Genomic DNA, 19,104 nt, shown 5'->3' with positions numbered 1-19,104 from the left:
ATAAGTCTGAGAGCCCACCTGATCCTCCCAGCAATCTGCATGAGGCTTATTTTGTCTCCCATCTCGGAGAAGCTGGGCTGCAGAACTGATCCTTGTTGGGACATTGTGTGTGTGGCCGGGAAGCTGGATCTCCCTGCACGCTCCTTCGTCCCCTCCTGCCACAGTAGTTCCGCCAGCACTCGACAACGCTGGCTGCGTGTGAAGCACTGGGAAAAGCCTGGGGATGATACAGCCACACCGATAAAAGCAAGAACTTAAAAATCCAGTAAGAACATGACACCAAGGGATTTGGATTCAAAATTTTAATAATAAATTGTGCCAGTAGAAGCTTTTCAAAGGTAATGATATATCAATAAATAATAGTTAAATTGAGTTCCTGAGAAAGAACCTACCACATGAAAGTATGTCAGAGCGCTGTAAATAACAACATGGCACTACTATAAAATAGCGAAAATACTGACAGTCACGATACAAGCACAGCAGACTTCAGAATTTGCCATTCATACAAATGTAAACCAGTACACAGAAATCTTTTTTTTTTTTAGTTTAGACATTGATAAACTCATGGGTGGTGTTGTCTAGATATATACTAAATAATGGATACATTATGCTAAAGACTTCAAGGAAAAATATGTGGAATAACGTAATGAAAAATATGATGCATCAGATTTTTAAAAAGCAAAAAAAAAAAATGAACTTTTTACTCAAATATAAATCACTTTAAATAGGAATTATACTAATTTGAAATAAGGAATATTTTGTGTATTTATGTAGTTCTATATACACCTACACTTCTAAGAAAATACATATGGCTTAATTATTTTTTTACTCTAATGTCACTTTGAATAGCCTTGCTGTTTCACAAAGATTAGAAAAATGTGTATTTAAAACCAAGGTAAGATTGATACTTCAAAGCACACCCAAAAACTAATGTCTAAGAACCCTACACTGAATTTTGTCCCGGTACCACCTGAGCTAAGACAATCGGAGCGGTGGTATCACAGGGACCTTTCAGCGCGGGCATCTGCTGGCAGTAGGGTGGCAGCTATGGGATCCCCCGTATCACCTACACCGAGGCTGCGAGAGCGCACTGGCCTGCGGAATGGACAGGGCTCCGTGGTGAACTCACACTGTGCTGGCAGAGCTAAGTAATCCCTTGGATGTATACAAGCTCAGTATACGACAAATGTTCAAGTTTACCCCCCGCCCCCGGAGAATCCAATCATAGCCAAGACACACACAAAAACCGGTTCTCAGTAACACATCTGCATTTCTTTAACAAAACAGTAAGGGATACAATCACAGAGAAGAATTCACCCACACGATACTTTATCAGCACACTGTCTAGAACATCTCATTTAAAGATACTCAGTAAAAGCATATTCACAGAACCTGCTGTGAATGGCAAGATACGGTTATTTCATAATAGGAAAACCCTGCTCATGCAGTATTCTACACACCAGGCATCTGAAATCACACCCACATAATCACCTTGCTCACACTTTCTATTATACTTTAATATGCAAAAAGTGGGGGGGGGGGGAAGCAGCTTTTAACATTATAGCACAATTATGACATGTGGGAAAAATATAAAACAAAAACGACTGTGTGACTAAAATGTTATCAGTAACATCAGAACAGTGTTATCTTTTTTTTTTTTTTACATTATTGCACAGAGATTTCTTATCACACGTTCTTCAGTTTTTATGTCTTTTCCTAACTGTGAATAAGTGCTATGGATAAAATACAAATGTAGAAAATAACAGCAGCATGATTTGTCAAAGTTAATCCCTATAATTTAGTAAGAAAAATGGCTATAAACAAAATAAGTGCTCTTTCTAAACTGTACTAAATTTTAAAAAATATTGTTTTAATGCAGTGAAGGTCCTCAAAGGCCAATCCAAAGCAGTGCTGGCAACCTGCCCTCCCCGATTCCAGCAGAATGTAGAAATGAAGATCTGCTGGACTTGAGCCTTTTTCATAAAGCTTGTTTGTTTGGGGTTTTTTTTGGTGAAGACCAGAATTTCAAGTGAAGGAATCAACGGACTGACCGCCACCCGGCCGACTTGGCGCTCCGGGCACCCCGGGCCTCGGGGGCAGGCGCCGGGGCGCCGCCTACACGTACACGGGCTGGCAGCCCGCGGCCGGGCCCGCCGGGTCGGGGTTCTCCGCGTCGGCATCCTCGGCCTGCGCGGCTTCTGCTCCCGACGGCTTCGGGCACCGGAAGGGGTAGCCGTTGTCATCGAAGAACCTCCGGAAGGTGAACTCATAAAACGCGTGCTCGGGGTGTTTGCTCCCCGGGGAGGCGAGCGGGTCCCAGGCCTTGGAGCTGTCTGCGCTAGCGCCGCGCCACGGGCTCTCCTCATCCACGGGGTCGAAATTCGAGGTGTCCATGGGGTGGCTGATCTTGGGAACGTAGGGGGCCGGCTGCTTCCGGATGTCCCGGGAGAAATCCAGGGCGCCGAAGAAAGGGTGGGCCTTGAGGTCGTCAGCCCCGTTCCTCCCCAGCCGCCGGTCGGCGGCGCAGCACAGCGCGGTGATGAGGTCTCGGGCCTCGGGGCTCAGCTGCACCTGCGCCGGAATGTGGAGTGTGTTCTCCCAGTTGATCACCTGGAGAGACAGCAGAACCAGACGCTTAGTTCTCTCCACATTTCAAGGCCAGCCCAGGGCAGTTCCGGGGCCGTATGTGATGCCGCGACGTTTAAGGAACTTCACAGGACAGCCACAGAACAGCGGCTGTGGACCTAAGCAGCTGTGAAAGACCAGCGTGGCCCTAAGTGGGGGCTCACAACCTGAGGCAAAGGATCATGCAGCCAAATACAGACCAGGAGAGATTCATCTTCTATCCAAAATACTGTTCAGCAAAAGAATTTTTGTGTTCTTCACAAAAATGAAGACACTGGTCTCTTCTATGAGCTGTTTCTTTACCTTGTGGCAACAGATTTCTGTTGAAGGTGCATGGTTCTCATTCACTACTTACTGTGCTCTAGAGCTGGTCAACTGGGATTTTGTTTAAAAAGAGAGCAACCTCACAAGAAGAAAACAGCTTACACTAATGGCTTTGGCCTCGGGCTTATGATGTGCAACTGCACAGACCACCCGTGTGGATGTTTGGTAAATGCATTTGTGTTATAGATCTGTGTTTACTGTGAAGAGAAAAACTTCTTTATGTTTGTACTTAGAATCAGGATTAATACAACTGGCTACCGGCTGGGGTCATCAGGTACTGGGCAAGGCATTGGTGGGGTACAGGGGTAAAAAGGCTGGTTTGAACCTGAGTAGTTGTTTTAGTAGAGCTAAAACTATAAAACTCACAGAATTAAACGTAGTGGGAAATCTCCACACACTGGATTTGGCAATGATTTCTTGGATATGATACCAAAAGCATAGACAACAAAAGAAAAAACATATAAAATGGACTTCATCAAAATTTAGAACATTTTTACCTCAAATGAAACTACTAACAGAGTGAAAATACAATCAGTCCACAGAATGGGAGGATATATTTGCAAAGTGTATATATGATAAGTGATTAATATCCAGAATATATAAAGAACTCCTACAACTCAACAACAACAACAAAAAACAAGCAAGCTGACTAGCAGAACAGAGGGCAAAGAACTTGAATGGACATCTCTCCAGAGAAGATATACAAGTGTCCAATAAGCCAGTGAAAAGAGGCTCAACATCACTAGTCATTAGGGAAATACAGATCAAAACCAAAGTGAGATTCCACATCACACCCACTAGGTTGGCTACTGTTTAAAAAAAAAAAGGAAAATAAGTGTTAGTGAGGATCTGGAGAAATTGGAACCTTTGTGTGTTGCTGGGGGGAATGTAAAATGGTACCACCACTGTGGCAAACAGTTTGGACGTTCCTCTTTTTCTAACTAAGGGGTTAATAATATAAGGTCTACCATGGACTCTGGGGCATATGAATACTTCCTAGAATTGTTAGTAAACATATCAGTGGGTAAGTGCCTTGTTTTGTTCTGAGAAGTTCCAAAGATTTCATCAGGTTCTCAATTTGGTCCTTCTTAAGTAATCAAATAATTTATTTTGGAGAGTAAAAGGCCATCATTCTCAAATGAATTATTCAGTATTAAATGATTAATTGGCAAAATAATCATTTAATTACCTCAAGTGAATATTAGAAATATGCACAACTAGCTTGACCACGTGACAGATACTTTGCAGATAGTACTACCATAACATGCAAATAAGCAAACTGATTTCTTTGATATAGTTACTAAAGTCTGTGTTTTTTGGCCCGAGGTCGGTGGTACAGAGAATGTGTCTGCAGGGTACCTTTACTGCTTCCCTCTATCACAGTTCTCACCTGGCAACACCAAGATGGCAGAGGCCCAATGGTTCAAGTAAAACTTCAGATACACATACGTATTAAGACTCAGGTCTAACTCTGTGGCTTTACTTATTAAAATAAAAAATACATAAATAGGTAATAACAGTAATACTTAAAAAAATCCCATCATATACAATTGGCATTCCTACACTATACAGAATAAAGGTCAAATGTCAATCAAAGATTGAGGGGTTCATGAGAAACCCAGGTATCTCTGCAGCAAGCAGATGCAGGCCTCCCTAGTTACCTTCAGCTGGGTTTCTGTGGGAGTAGGGGCCAGAAAGGGCGGCTGCCCCACCAGCATCTCGAAGAGAATCACCCCGACGCTCCACCAGTCACAGAGCTGGGTGTATCCTGGAAGACAAAGGCTCGCTTAGTTGTAACGCAGGCATGTATTCTTCCTGAAGAAGAATTGTATGAAACCCCGAAATACTCATTTACCATTAGGTGGGAAAGCACGAGCAGACAGCATACGTGGTATGTAAACGAAAACCGACCAACATAAAGTGCACCTCCTTGCACGTGTGGCGCAGACCAGAAGGCTGGAAGGGACCCACGCCAGGGAGAGACAGTTTCCCTGCAGGAAGGAGTGCGCTCACTCGTGTTTCCTTATTTTCAGTCATTAGTCTGTGATAAACACAGGGTGCTTTTGCAGTAATACTTTTTAATTAAAAATATTACTGTAATTGTTAGTAACAATACTAAGCATAATTTTATCTTGAACATACAAACAGACACAAACTAAAACAGTACTAATTAAAAACAGAATGTGCTGTGACCTGAGAATGGCAGTTGTGCTCAGTCATGAGGGCTTCTGGGGAGGTGTTCTAGGTCAGTTGAGAAGAAACTGAGGAATATGGAGAAGTGGAGAAGAGGAGCACTTCGGCAAAGGAGGCTGTCACCTAAGGTGCATTTTTTGTGAGAGGCGCCCAGGGACCCTGGCCCTCCTCAGAGCTCCCAGGAGGCAGCAGGGGCCAGGGCCAGCCTCGAGGACACTGTAGAGCAGGTTCACGTCTTCCACTTTTCCTCCAGAGCCCCCATCCTAGCCCAAGCCATGCTCCAGTGTTTATGTCACTTAGACCTTGCCAAGTGTGAGCTGGACCCTAAGACCTGCCAGCAGGAGCTGCGGGTAGGGTTCCTTCAGCTCCCCTCCATCCAGCTCCCTGCCTCAGTCTGGCACTGAGCCTGCAGAACAGCTCCAACCACTGGTTCCTCGGGGCAGCTGCACATGCTGGGCGCCGCAGAGGACGGGGGACGCAGGTCGGATGTCCTCCCCCACTGCCCTCTTTGCGAGGAGGGGAGGAGACCTTCATCGGGAAGCAAGGCTGACATTCACAACAACGCATCAAGGTAGATATTGTTACCTAAGCGGCTGAGTAAGTAACTAATTTGCCTTGGAATACCAGAGCTAGCAAAGAAAACTCAGACTAGAACCGAGAATCAAGGCTCCAAAGACTTAAAACAACACAGGTGAAAAGAGAGTCCACCGATCTCTGGGTTATCACAGAGATGAGATCAAACAAAGCACGGTTGCAATGGGCCATGCAACTGATCACTGAAAGAGTCCTCTTGTCCTCAGTCAGGATGTCATAGCATTCCAGAACAGAGTATTCCATCCAGGAGACTGGTTTTACTGAGAATCTATAATTTAGGCATGCTATTTCCCCCAAATCAAGGTGCTTCTGCACTGACGGGAGGAGTGCAGGACAACAGCATTTGTACTCTGTCGCACTTAACAACCAGCTGAAGACGGTACAACCAGCCAGGAGCCTGGGCAGGTAGAGTGAAAGCTCAGCCTGGAATCACACTGATCAGGCGGACTGAGTACTGTCCCTGCGATCCTCAGCGTCCGTTCTATCATACGACTCTGCCAAAATCAGTTCTGGAGTGATTTCCTGGGGCTCCAGGTAGAAAGCCTCCACCTCCACCCAACCGATCACTTCCCAGCCAAAGGAAGGGCAAGTGGGGGCTCGTGGGTGGGGGGCCATTTTCTCTCTCAGTGGAAACAAGGGCAGTCCCAAAACAGACAGGAGAGGCACTGGACATTTGTTGGCTAAAGGAGTAACTTCCGCTCTCAAGTTTCATGGATACAAAATACCAAGGTGGTAATGACAGTCCTGTAAGCTGGGCCTGGAGAGGCTCGGGGTGGCCACCTGGCCCCAGGGGCTTGCTGTCTGGTGGCCTCCGGCCGGCAGCTAACCTGTGAGGGGCTGGAGGCACGCACCTTTTCGGAGGAGGACTTCTGGCGCGATGTAGTTCGGGGTCCCGACCAGGGAGTGAGCCAGGCACCTCTGATGCTGCTTCCTGGCCCTCTGCTCCAGAGTCTTCAGCCTGTCTCCACACTGGCAGTTGGACACATCATCCCAGAGGTCACTGGGCTCCATGCTGTCCTGTCTGATGTGGCTCCCTTTCACCCAGGATTCAGGAGGGTGACAGAAGAGAATAGAAACCAAGTAAATTTTCACTATTCCATATAGCTTCATCCATGAAGCTAAATCCATATAGCTTCAAAGGTAAAGTAACTCAGTTCAGCTCCTGCCACATTAAAATTAAGAACCCTCCCCAATTGCTCCCGAGGGTGGCCTACAGTTCCTAGGCGTGAGACACAAGCTTGGAGGTAAACACAAACCCCAGGACAGGAGTGAAGGTGACGCTGGGTGCAGGGCTGAGGCGACAGTGTGACGCTGAGCAAGAGAGGCTTAGATAACGGGAGAGTGTCATTTTTAGCCTTTCTCAGGCCAGAAGTCTGAGACAAACAAAAACCTGTTTGACAGGACATGTTTTAAGATGAACACAGAAAAAAGCATGAGAGGATTTTAAAAATATGAACAAAAGTGATTTTGATGCCAGAAAATGGGAATTAATTAAATGACTTAGGATTAGTTTTGAATTAAAGAATAGAAGCCTGAGCTATAGTATAAGAATTCCTATTTTAAGAATCTGAGCCATAGAAAAGATAATAAACAAGGAGATGGAGTTAAACGACACCTGTGCCCACAGACGGACTGAGGGCAGCCCTAAAAGAGGACTCCTTGGGGGCCCAAGGCTTGTTCCACGAGGGAAGAGGGTGGCTCCCCACAAAGGCCCTGTGATACACCACAGCCATTGTCCTAAAAATATCATAATAAAGCTTAAATCCACTAACTTAAAAAAAAAATTCTAACACATATCATACTATTTCTTCAGGGAGAAAAAGCACGTCACATCAAATTATGAAGTAACGGAGTAACAGATAATTTCAAAATGACCAGGAGCCAGCAGGGCAGGGAGTCACTGCCTGATGGGTCAGTTCTGTGTAGGTGTAGGAAGGAAAGTACCTTTCTGGTAGTACTTGGAATTGTGGGTCCACCTGAATCCAGTGCAGAGGCCGAAATCTGTCAGCTTGATGTGACCATCGAGATCTATCAGAATGTTGTCTGGCTTGATGTCTCGGTGGATGAAGCCCATCTTGTGGACACTCTCGATGGCCAGGGTCAGCTCTGCAATGTAGAACCGGGCCAGGGGCTCGGGGAAGACCTCCATCCGGATCAGCAGGCTCATCATGTCGCCCCCCGGGATGTAGTCCATGACGAAGTACAGGCTGTCCTTGTCCTGGAAGGAGTAGTAGAGTTTGACCACCCACTCGTTGTCTGCCTCAGCCAGGATGTCCCTCTCGGCCTTGACGTGGGCCACCTGATTCCGGTTCAGGACATCCTTCTTCCTCAGTGTCTTCATGGCGTACAGGGCGTGAGTGTCCACCTTGCAGGCCAGGCACACTTCTCCGAAGGCACCGATCCCTAAGGTCTTGATTTTCACAAACATGGACTTGTCCATCTTTGCCCTCTTCAGCCTGTTGTAATTAGACTCCTTCTGGTAGAGGATCTTCCTCATCTGCTCCTGCTCAGCTTCACAGAGCCCAGCCTGCGGAGAAGGGAGACAGGGACATCACAGCAGATGAGCTGCACGATGGGGGACGGCTGGGGCGGGGGACTCCCTGGAACCGAGAGGACCCTGACCTGACTTACAGGACACAGAGTGATCCCGTATACTACAAGCAAGATAATGATCAGCTTTGTTCTTTGTATCTATATGTACACAGTAATCTGGAATCCAAGGGAGTGTGACAAAATAGGTGACTTTGGGCTATAAAACGAAAGGGAGCCTCAATAAATAAAAATCCGTAGAAAAGGGGCCACAGAATTCCTGGAACTCTAAGAGCAATTTAGTATTTTAATAGCTCAGGGAAAAAAGGAAAACAGAAAAGAAAAAAAGTCAGTGAAAATGGGACAGCAGAAAGAAGTAGCACACATTTAGTTTTTAGAATTTGAAATGACTGGCTTTGTGATTTAAATTAACTATAGCATTTTAATTGAAATAATTCATTATTACCTTCTCTAACAGTTTAGTTTCAACCAAACTGTACTTAAAACATCATTTGCTAATTATAGGCTTAAATGGGTCAGTACTAGATATGTACTTCTTCTTTATTAATCCCACAATTTAATTTAAATTTATAAAACCTCAAACGTTGTTTCTGCTTTGAAAATGTTTTATACTAGTTGGTAGAACTCAATAAATTTTGTTAGTAAATAAGGACACATCCTAAGAATCAACTTGGTAATCTGCTGTTGGCTACATCACACACAGCCGTCACTGACCCCTGGAGGAGCCACCTTTGCAATTTCCATGTGTCCCCCCATGGCCAGATCATCTCCCTGCAACACCAATGGTGTGTAATAAAAGTGCGTGAGGCCAGAAGTGCGAAGGCATCTGCTGTGAGTCCTGCTACCTACTTAGGGAAGAGCCAGGCCCCAAAGGGCAATGCAATGAGAAATTACTTTTGCCATTTCTTGTTCCAGCTGCAACCTCCGGTTGACCTTCTGTTGGTAGGTTTTTATGACATTTTCCACGTGCTGCTCCATGAAGAACTTAAAAGCATACGGTGAGTAACTCTTGATACGGGATTCTCTCTTCTCTTCATCTCTGCTGTTTTTCCGAACAGGGACAGGAGAGGTCTGGATTTGCTTTTTATCCTTCCCCGCCTTGTCCCCTTTGGCGTTTTTGTGGCTCTTGTCACTCCGTTCAGGGGCCTCTGCCGCCTGGGCGCCCCGGAGGCCCTGCTCCACATCCACGCACAGGCCGTCCACATCGAACTGCTGGGACTTGCTCTGAAGCAGCAGGTGCTTGGGGTACGGCGGGGGTGGGCACCTCACATCAGGGCTGCCATACTCAACCTCCAGCGGGCATGCACCGGTGCCCCCCAAAGGCAGGGGGTGCTCCTCCTGGGAGTCCAGGCCCTCCAGCCCTGGGGAGGGCGCTGGCACCCAGGCTGGATGGGAGGGTCCCACGGCTGTCTGGGGCTCGGGCCGCATCACTCTCACACTCTTCACGGGGTGCAGGATGTGGGCGGCCGTCACGGCTGTGATGGTGTTGGGGGAGGGCATGGCAGGCTCCGTCTTGCCGGACAGCCCTGTCCGGACGGGCGCGACCACGGGTTGCTGGTGGCTGTTGAAGGAGTTGGCTCTGCTGGGCACAGGCCCTTCGGGCAGGAACGCCACGTGCTGGCGGGGGGGCGCCTCCAGGCCCGGCTTCTGGACAGAGTCGCGGCGGGACAGCGAGGACTGCCACTGCGGCAGGGCAGGGTTGCTCATGTCGTAGAGGTCCACGGTGAGGCTGTTTCTGGAGGGGGCGATCAGACTCGGGGGCGGGCTGTCGCTCGCGAACACCTGGCCCCGGGCACCCACCATGTGCAGCTGGGGGGCCTGTTTGTGGTGCGGGTGTGGCACGTACAGGCCTGCCGCAGCTCCCGAAGGCGCAAAAGCGTGGCCAGCCCCGGGCTGCCCGGCCGGGCCCTTGGCCGCAAGGTTCGAGTACCCTCCCGCCTCCTTGTTTTGGAAGGAGGGGCTGCGCTGGACGCCGTAGCCCACGGGCTCCCCCGGCGCCAGCAGATGTGGCCGGTAGTGGGGGCCTCCAGGGCTGGCCACAGGGAAGCTCATCCCCGAGGCCTCCATGCCGGCAGGGTAGCCCTGGGGCGGGGGCTGAGCACCGCCGGGTGCGCCGGCCCCCGCGAGGAGGAAGTCAGCGTACTGGCGGGGCCCCTCCTGCAGCGCGCCCGCACCTGCGCCCTCGAAGGCTGCCGCGCCCGCCTGGCGGTAGGGCGGGAAAGGGCCAGCCGCGGCTTCAAAGCTCGGCCTCCGTGGCGCGGGGGCTGGTGCGGCCCCCTTTCCTACAGAGGAGAGAACAGGAAGACAACGTCAGAGGGGCTGCGCGGCCGGCTCGGCTCTGCTAAGACTGAAGGCCCAGGCCCTGGCCGAATTCTGCCGTGGGTGATCCGGGCTACCTTCGGGGTCAGAAGGCTCTGCCCTGCCCACCGGACACCCCTCACGGGACTACCTGGCAGAGCCAAGACCCTCGGCAGCCATGGTGTCATGCCAGTCACAGCCAGACATGGCTTCCTGGCGGAGGGGATGCACCAGCAAATATGCATCAAGGGCAAATGTGTTAAGTCCCAGAGCGGGGGCTGCCGCGCCCCTGGGGAGCTGTGCTCTGAGACCCTGAGCGCGTGACATGGATGGCCAGCTGGGCACCGGTCATGGAAATTCCTTCTATCAAGAAGAAAACAGAAATTTGTGTCCTTTTAAAAGTGAAAATACAACATACAAAGCCTGTGTAAATCTCTCACCCAACAGATGAAGTGGGTTTTCTCCGAGGCCTTCCACAAAATAAGGAAAACTCTTTCTGCTGAATATCATGAATCCCTTATTGTGGGGACCTCAAGTACCGAAACACTGTCCCGTTTGCTCCGTCTTGGAAGAGGGGCACTCCCTGATGGCCGGCGGGGGAGGTTCGGGGCCGTGCCCCGGCTCTGAGAGGCGCCTGCCCCGGGCGGCCCGCCGCGGGGGCTACGGTGTGAGCAAAGGTTTTAGAACCCGTGAAATTAACTTCCCTTTTTAAATCCTGGCCCCCATCACAGGCCCAAGAGAAAGTAAAAAGAACACTTTTACTCTCTCTGCCGGGTTGCCTAATTTTAACATCCAGTGAGTTTTCAATCTTTCATGAAAGAAAACAGAACAAAACAAGCACACGCCCCACCCACCCCAGAAGGATCGCAGATTCTTTCAGGCAGGGGAGGGAGGGCCCCGTGGGAGTCCCGCTCGCTCACGCCCAGGGGCAGTGCACCGAGGGACAGTCTGCTGCGCGCAGCCCCGTGGGCCCGCCTTCCTGCACACTGGTCTGTGTTTGAATCACAGATCCTCTCCACGCACAGCGGTGCTGGTCTGGGCTCACCTGGGGAGGTCTGCTTAATGACACGCACAATCTGCTCATTCCTCGGGTCCAGGTAGCCCATCTTACTGATGTACTCCAGGGCGGCTTCAATACTCCTGCTGCCGGTCTGCTTGAGGGCTCTGCCAGCCATCTCCTGGGAGGGGAGCACACAGGTAATTCCAAGGGAGGTGCGAGGGAGCGTCATCTTAAAAGAAAGCCACCTGCTTTCCCTCTCGTGCCTGTGATGCTCACTCGCCTCTGTGACTGCTGGGCCCTGCAACAAGCTGCAGACAAGTCTCAGAAGGAGCACAGTTGGCTACACGTCCTCAGATGCCTAATGACAAGCTTTGAACACATGCCAAACTATAGACTGTTTAGTGTGGGTCTTGAACATATAGGGATTTGGGGGGGTACCTGAGAAAATCGTAAGTTCTGTTTCTCCTTAGAAAGCTTCCATGATTAGACTGATAAATTCTGCTTTGTGGATAAACCCAAAACTAGAAGTTTCAGGCGAAGAAGGGTAGAAGTCAGAGAAGCTGGCTTTAACCCAGAACCACCTGCAGCCTAACCTGGAAGGGGAACCATTGCAACGCTGAAGTCAGGACCAGGTGACATGCCCCCAGGGAAGGGAACGGTTGCCAGAGTCATCTGTGGAAAGCTTACTGAATGCCTACTGTTCACGATGCCCTGTGCCGGCTGCAGCAGTTGCACTCGGGGCCCTGGGCGGCTGGGGAGAGAGAAGATGTGACTAAAGCAGCCGGTGACGTGGCGGCTGGCACAGGGCAGGTCCTTTAAAAGAACTGTGAGATGAATTCAGGCAGAAACTGGTGACCACTGTGGGTAGATGCAGGTAAAGTAGATGAGGGTTAGAGGACAGAGATTCCTCCTGCCAAGCGAGAGATGGAGGAGATGGTGGCTTTTCAAGGACAGACAGGATGTGGGCAGACAGGAAGTGCCAGAGAGAAAAGCCAGGCTCGGCAGAGCAGGGGCCTGGGGAGTGAGGGCTTGAGGAGGAGGCAGAGGGCCTTGTAGGCGGGGGCCAGCCTGTCCTGGATTGCGCCCCAGTTAAGCACAGCTGTGGAAGCTTCCAGCAGGGCTCTAGTTCAGAGAGGAGCAATCTGGGCAGAGCCAGAGGCATTCTCAGGTGGGGGTTGGGACAGGCCAGGCTACAGGCAGACAGGGGGGCAGTTAGCTCTCTGAGTTGTGGGCAAGAAGAACGCACAAGGATGGAGAAAGAACCCCCAGAGGGCCAGCCTCCTAGAGACAAGGATGGGCAGGGCAGAGGAGCAACAGGGGGCTCTGCAGAAGGGAACACTGGGCACAGTGGGGGCTGAGGGGTGGGCAGGCAGGAGGACACAGAAATGCAGAAGGCAGGGTGGCAGAGAATAAGGGGTCTGTGAGGCCAGAAGGGAGCATGGAAAAGGAGACCCCTGTAACTCAGAGTGGAGAGAGCCAGGGGGAGGGTGCTGAGGCACCCCAGGACGCTGGGGGAACTGCAGGGCTGTTCGGCTGCAGGAAGACTCAGAGGCCACACTGGAGAAGCACAGCAGCTTCTCTGACACAGAACGAAGCTGTCTCCCTGCCTTCCTCACTCTGAGCTTTTCAAGGCTGACCTGGAACTGCCCAGGCCCTGCTGTGTCCTGCTGTCCCCTGGACAGAGCACTGTGCGCCTGCAATCTGTGTCAGCCCTGACTGTCCATGTGCCTGTCTCCTCCCCGGGGACTGGGAGGACCTGGGACCCTGACACACCAGTTCCTCAGGAATGTATCCACTCATTTAATAGTGACTGGACAGTGTAAGTGCTTAATGTCCATCTGATTATATAACATTAAACTTGAGTTCTCCACTCCCAGCCATATCCCTGCTGGGCAGCAGGACAAAGGACCTGGCTGTACTTGGCTATGACCCGTGCCTGTATTCTTAGCAATGCAAGCGTGAGATGTCACAAGACAGTGGGAGAGAGAAGGGGCGAGGAAGAGACAGCCTGAGACGGAGGGCCCAGGTGACGGCAGGCGGGCGGACACGTGGGGTGTGCGCGAGGAGGCGGAATCCGGAGCACGGGAACATGAGGTGACAGCTGACGAGGCAGACTGGGAATGGTAATAAGAACAGAGCTGTTTTTCAAAGGCAGCACTTGGCTTGGCAGAAAGGGCAAGTGTTTAAAACCTGAAAGAGCTGTGGGGAGAGACAGAATAGGTTCATGAGTAAACACTTCGGTGTCTTACCTGTGGACAGGAGGTAATGTGGCAGCCTCCCTACCTTCCCAGCTATGTTATGGGATGAGATCATGTCTGCCAAGAACCCTCGACAGTCTGGAGAAAGCTCTGATATAAGCCACATTTTCAGGATCACCCTGGAGCTTCTAGCACTCGTTTAAAAATGTGCCAACAGGCATTGACCCTGATCATGAGCCCTTCAATCAGTGCTAACTGTTCGTTCTGCTTTGCCTGAAACGTGATCGCCAGCTCCTGCTTCCTTCAGGGTGAACTGCCAGACATGTTCATTACTTCAGTACCTGCTAAATGTCAAGAGGTGCCCATCCAGGACTGACCAAGTCAACATGTGTCTACTTTCAAACTCTCTCCCTATTTACTGGGAACCGATGACTTCAAGATTTGTACATTTACTGTGCTTCATATCTAGGAACTTAACCAAGAAAATCAACAGGAGGAGACCACAAATAATGACTTGTGTTCACAGGGATGTTGCAAATCAGAAAACCTAATCACACTGATGAGCCTATGTATTCATCCAATAAAACCTCTGAATAACCCAGTCAGTTGGGTCTTGCCCTGGTCTGTCCACCACCCTCATTTAGCAAATACATAGTTTTTATATATGGACTTTTGGAAGATGCTAGTACGCATACACATATAGCTAGGTTTTTCAAGCATAAGGAAGTCCAGAGCGATTTCGGAATCCCTCCAGAATACAACCCCGTCTCTTCTCTAGTTGGCCCGGACAGCGAGCACCAAACCCGTCCAACAGCACAGGCTGCCCCCTGCAGGGCTGCTGTGTGCAGTGGGCTGTGAGGCTCTATCTGATTCGGGTCCTCAGATACCAAGACAGCAGCGAGGACTGTCACTTCAGGAAGTGACTGCAGACCTGCTGGGCAGAGAGGTCCAGAGAGGGGAGCCCACTGCCTCAACTGTCCCCACACAGTACCGGGTGCTGGGCTCAGCTGCCTGTGGGAGAAGGCGTAGGCCTCAACTCGGAAGGTCAGTTGCCCCTCCTGGCACAGGGCAGGGGTTATGGTGGGCCTGAGGCTGCTATTACATATAGTAATGCTAGAGCACCCACAGGTGCCCAAATCCTGGCTTGAGCACAGGTGTGCCTCTGGGAGGGCAGGTGCCTACAGCTTGGTCATGAGCCAAGTTTTCTGCTAAGCATGTGCTTGGGCTTCTGCACAGCTGCCCTCCTGCCCCTCACCCCTGCAGCACACACCATGGGTGAGCCTCTAGCCTCCCCCCCTCCCCTCCCTGCTCCCTGTCCTCCCCCATCACCAGTCTGTCCCCGTGCATTCAGAGTCTGCCCACTAGACTGGGGCCTGGTGAGCACAGGGGCAGCTGCTGTCTTGACTTTAATTTCAGTTTCTGTAGTAACTTCAGTAATACAAATCTTTTGAATTAAACTAAAAAGGCCCATAACATCTGTAATAGAGAAAAGGAGAAAATAAAAACAGAGGGAGCCAGAGGATGCCCTACTGAGGCCAGCATTCCATGACCCCTCACTCACATCGGCTGAAAGCAAAGGAGGCCATCTTCCAGCTGGTCACGGTTCCCGAACGCGTCGCCTTCCCCACGCACCTCTCCAGCGAGTACTCGTCACTGAAGTGCTCCGCGGGAAGCGTGGCCCTCCACAACAGATCTGGGAGGGAGGAGGCTCCTGTGAGCCCCCTGGGCGGCGGGCCACCTGTCCTCCCTGCCGTTCTTCACTGCAGAACGTGGTTTCCACTGAGCTCAACAGGCAACAAGTGTGGGGGTCAGATGGGCCCCGGCAGGCAGAGCCGACCCCGCTCATCAAGCGGGGCTAGTAAAGTCAGGGCTGCCGTGACGGGCAGTGGGCACACGAAGGGGTCCCTGGGCTGTCCAGAACCCAGCACCACCTCTGACCTGCAGCACCTGGGGTCACGGCATCCCCCCACATCTGACTGCCAGGCTGTCCCTTCCCCACTCCCTGTCTGTCTGTTTCATTTTGACTATTTCACAAAGTTGCTCATCGACTTCCAATGGACTAATTAAGAAACAAAAACTATTGATCTGTCTTTTATCAAATTCATAATGAAAAATATTGGAGTGAAAAAACACAACACAGATTAACTCACAACATCTAAAATACATATCGGATTACTGGTGACTGAATTTGATAGCAGGGTGACTATTCTACACCAAATGCAAGCCTGGGCCATGGAGATGTGGGAGAAATTGCTGTGACATGTAGAGGCTAAAATGTGTGGAAGCTGATATGGTCAAAAGCTGATCATGAATCCAATCTTCACCATAAAATGTAAATGGAAAATAATTGATTTTGATGAAAATCTAAATAAAAATTATCAGAAACTGTTTAGTTTCTAACTAAACCTAGCTTGGGGATTGACAAATACTGAGATGACCTTAGGCAGGCTGCAGAGCTTTATTTCCCAAGCTCTCCCCAAATCAGGACATGTGGTCCTGCACCTGCCGCCCACAGGAGCCCGGATTCCTCTGTCTGCCAGCCTCTGCCGCAGACCTTGTGCAGTCCTTCGTTTCCCCGCTAGCTGAGTATCAGAGAGGGCTGGGGTGACAGAGACCAAGGAGACTCATGCAGAGAAGAGACCCACCAAAGGCCCTGGACACCCAGCAGGGCTGGCCCACGGTCTCCCAAACAGTCAGCAACAAGGAGAGAAAGCTCACAGGCAATGTGGCGGCTCCTCTCTTGGACAAGCCGCCAGGAAGGGAGAGACTGAAAATCAGGGTAGAAGCCACCCCCTCTGCTCACTGTCCGCCGTGGGCCAGACACCATGTGCCAGGTGCAAGCCAACAGGGAGCAAGGGTGCCCAAGGCCACGTCCAGGCACAGCGGGCTGGGGAGGGGCCTGGTGCCCTCGGGTTAAGCAAAAGCATGTGCAAAGGTACAGAGACAAGTGCAGTCAGGGGAAGCAAGAGGCTGGTGGGAGATGGTGTGAGGGAGCTGAGGCTGACTCCTGGCGTCGGGGCCTTGGAGCCAAGCTGAGGGCCTTGGCCACTCACTTCCCTTCCTCAAGAACGCATCAAGACCGTAATTTAAATGTCTTAATCTAGAACTGTACATGGCTATTCCAATGTACACCTGATCAGGACAAGGCAGCAGGATGGCATGGCGGCACATAGCCTGGATGCGGAGGCCAGAGCACCGGGCCTCATACGTCCCCTCTGCCACTTGGCAGCTGTGCGGCCTTCGGCCAGTTATTTACTTACTTTGAGTGTTTGTTTCCTCACTTGTAAAACAAGGTGGACAGGGCTGCTCGTGGGTTAAAGGAGGTGACAGCATAGCTCAAAGCGGCCCCATTTAAGAGCTGGCTCTCCAGTTCACAGAAATATCTTAAGTGTCTCTGGTAAAGGATGTAAAGATTATTTTTATAGATTTTATACAGACTCAATATTTAATATTTCTAATGCTTTATATTTTACTCTTCTTACCAAATTATAAAAACAAGTGTAATGAGTTCTGTCACCAAGCTTCAGCAGACACCTCTAGCCTCTCCAGCTTGCCTCTGGCTGCCATGTAAATATTATCATCTCCTGTGAGCGCTAAGATGTAAGCAGGGCCAGGTAGCCCTGCCCTAAGGAGAGGGTGCAACTGAAGGTTAAGGGGAAGTACAGATGTCTGTTCAGTGAGTGAGGGGCCAAACGGCCAAGTGTAGACTCTGCTGGGATCAGCAGGAGGAGGGCTGCAAGCGGGGAGTGGGCCGGACGCTGCGGCTCTCCCAGGCAGCCGCCTCCCACCTTGTGGGAGGATGGAGATGAAGCCCCAAAACACGTGCTGAAGGGGATTTAAACAGACCCCAGGTAAGTATTACTCTGTTACCCAGTCTGCACACCTAGGGCATTCTTCAGGAGAGCCTCTTCTGAGGAAGTTCACAAAATCTTAAAGCTGTCCTAATGTGCACCTACTGTATTGCTTACCACTGACTAATTATTAATGGTTTAAAGTCAAGCAATACAGCAGATTTAACGAGAGTTTGAACACTTTGTGTGACCTATTAACATGCACCAAGAAAATCTTAAGTATAACTCAGTTCTCTTAAAGTGCTCTAGAAAGCTTCATTTAAGATCACTTAATGTCTCCTACAAAACTGAAGCTGACCCATTAGGAATCTGGTCACCACGTGCACAAGCAAGCCTTCTCTTGCAGACAGTCACCCACGCTGGAGTTGAAGCCACCAAATGAGGTGTACTGGACTCGGTACAAGATACCTCCAGGGTGTGAACTAGCTTCCTAGGTGACCCCGCCATGCCACGTACTACAGTGGCAGCAAGAAGCTTCAACACGTGTAAACCGGAACGCCTAGCTTGACCCCACTTACTCCTTCAAGCCCTCCCATCTCGGCAAATGACAACTCCACTCTCCCAACCTAGGAAGCACCTTGACTTGGAGATTTCCTTTACATCCCATATCCAATCCAAAAGCACTTTTTGTCAGCTTTACCTGGACTAGACTGGTAAAAGGTTCTTTGAAGGAAAGAGCATTCCACCTTAGGTCTCTCCCCAAAGAGATTTCTTTCTTCTCTTACATTTTATCAACAACTTATTGGTAACTTAAAACTGGTTTTGGCCACAATAAATCCTGGCAAATGTGGGATTTGCCCATATCTTGTCCTATACATAAAGGACTGTAATGAGGCAGTCTGACCAAATGGCCACATGGGTGAAGCGGGCATGCAGCCAAACTGCCCTCCCACTGCCCTGGCAGAATCTCAGCTGGTCTGCACTCCAGTTCCAGACCTTCCCAGGGGATCCACCGAGGCCTCTGTTGCAGGTATGGCATGATCTAATGTCCCATCTGCCCAGTCCAGGTCCTGCTCCTCAGTGAACCTCCTGCCGGGCAGCCTTCCCCAGCAACCAGCTCCCCGGGGGTGGCAGGCCCCTGGCAGCCCTGCAGCGTGCACAGGGCCAGGAGCCCACCAAGCCGCGTGTGGAGAACTGGCCACAGGTGCTGCTGTGCCTTGGCTCCTGGGACGCGCAGCTGCAGTGAGGCGCTCGGCGCCAGCTCGGCCAGGGCCAGGGGCAAGGGTGCGGTCTGGCCAGGTGGGCACCCACCTGCCTTCACTGTCCTGACCGGGTCAGCCTCAGACAGGCGCATTTTCTCCACCACTCACAGGGCCCACTGGGAAGGGCTGGGCCAAACCCAGCCATTCCCCTACGATTCATGACTCATAACTCAGAGGAAGGCAGAAGGTGGTTCACACACTCTACACAGCTCAACTATGCTATGGGCATTCACAGAGGGCTGAGAGTAATTTAAATTCAGTGAGAAGTT

General features: G+C 50.6%; 1 protein-coding gene across 1 annotated transcript in view; it reads right to left on the bottom strand.

The window, feature by feature from the left end:
- Window positions 1–287: 287 nt before the first annotated feature.
- Window positions 288–19,104, bottom strand: part of LATS2 (large tumor suppressor kinase 2) — a 103,006-nt gene continuing 84,189 nt past the window's right edge. Inside the window, exons 3-8 of the mRNA XM_036910137.2 lie at window positions 11,630–11,762; window positions 9,181–10,568; window positions 7,681–8,263; window positions 6,588–6,770; window positions 4,611–4,717; window positions 288–2,610 (exon numbers count right to left, since the gene is read on the bottom strand). Of these exons, the coding sequence (XP_036766032.2) occupies window positions 2,116–2,610; window positions 4,611–4,717; window positions 6,588–6,770; window positions 7,681–8,263; window positions 9,181–10,568; window positions 11,630–11,762 (2,889 nt within the window). The 3' untranslated portion in view covers window positions 288–2,115. The remainder of the gene's footprint in view (window positions 2,611–4,610; window positions 4,718–6,587; window positions 6,771–7,680; window positions 8,264–9,180; window positions 10,569–11,629; window positions 11,763–19,104) is intronic.

Source organism: Manis pentadactyla, chromosome 2, assembly GCF_030020395.1.
Source record: "Manis pentadactyla isolate mManPen7 chromosome 2, mManPen7.hap1, whole genome shotgun sequence".
Lineage (NCBI taxonomy): Eukaryota > Metazoa > Chordata > Mammalia > Pholidota > Manidae > Manis > Manis pentadactyla.
Note: the sequence above shows the minus strand (reverse complement) of the source record. Positions and strands in the feature narration are given on the sequence as shown.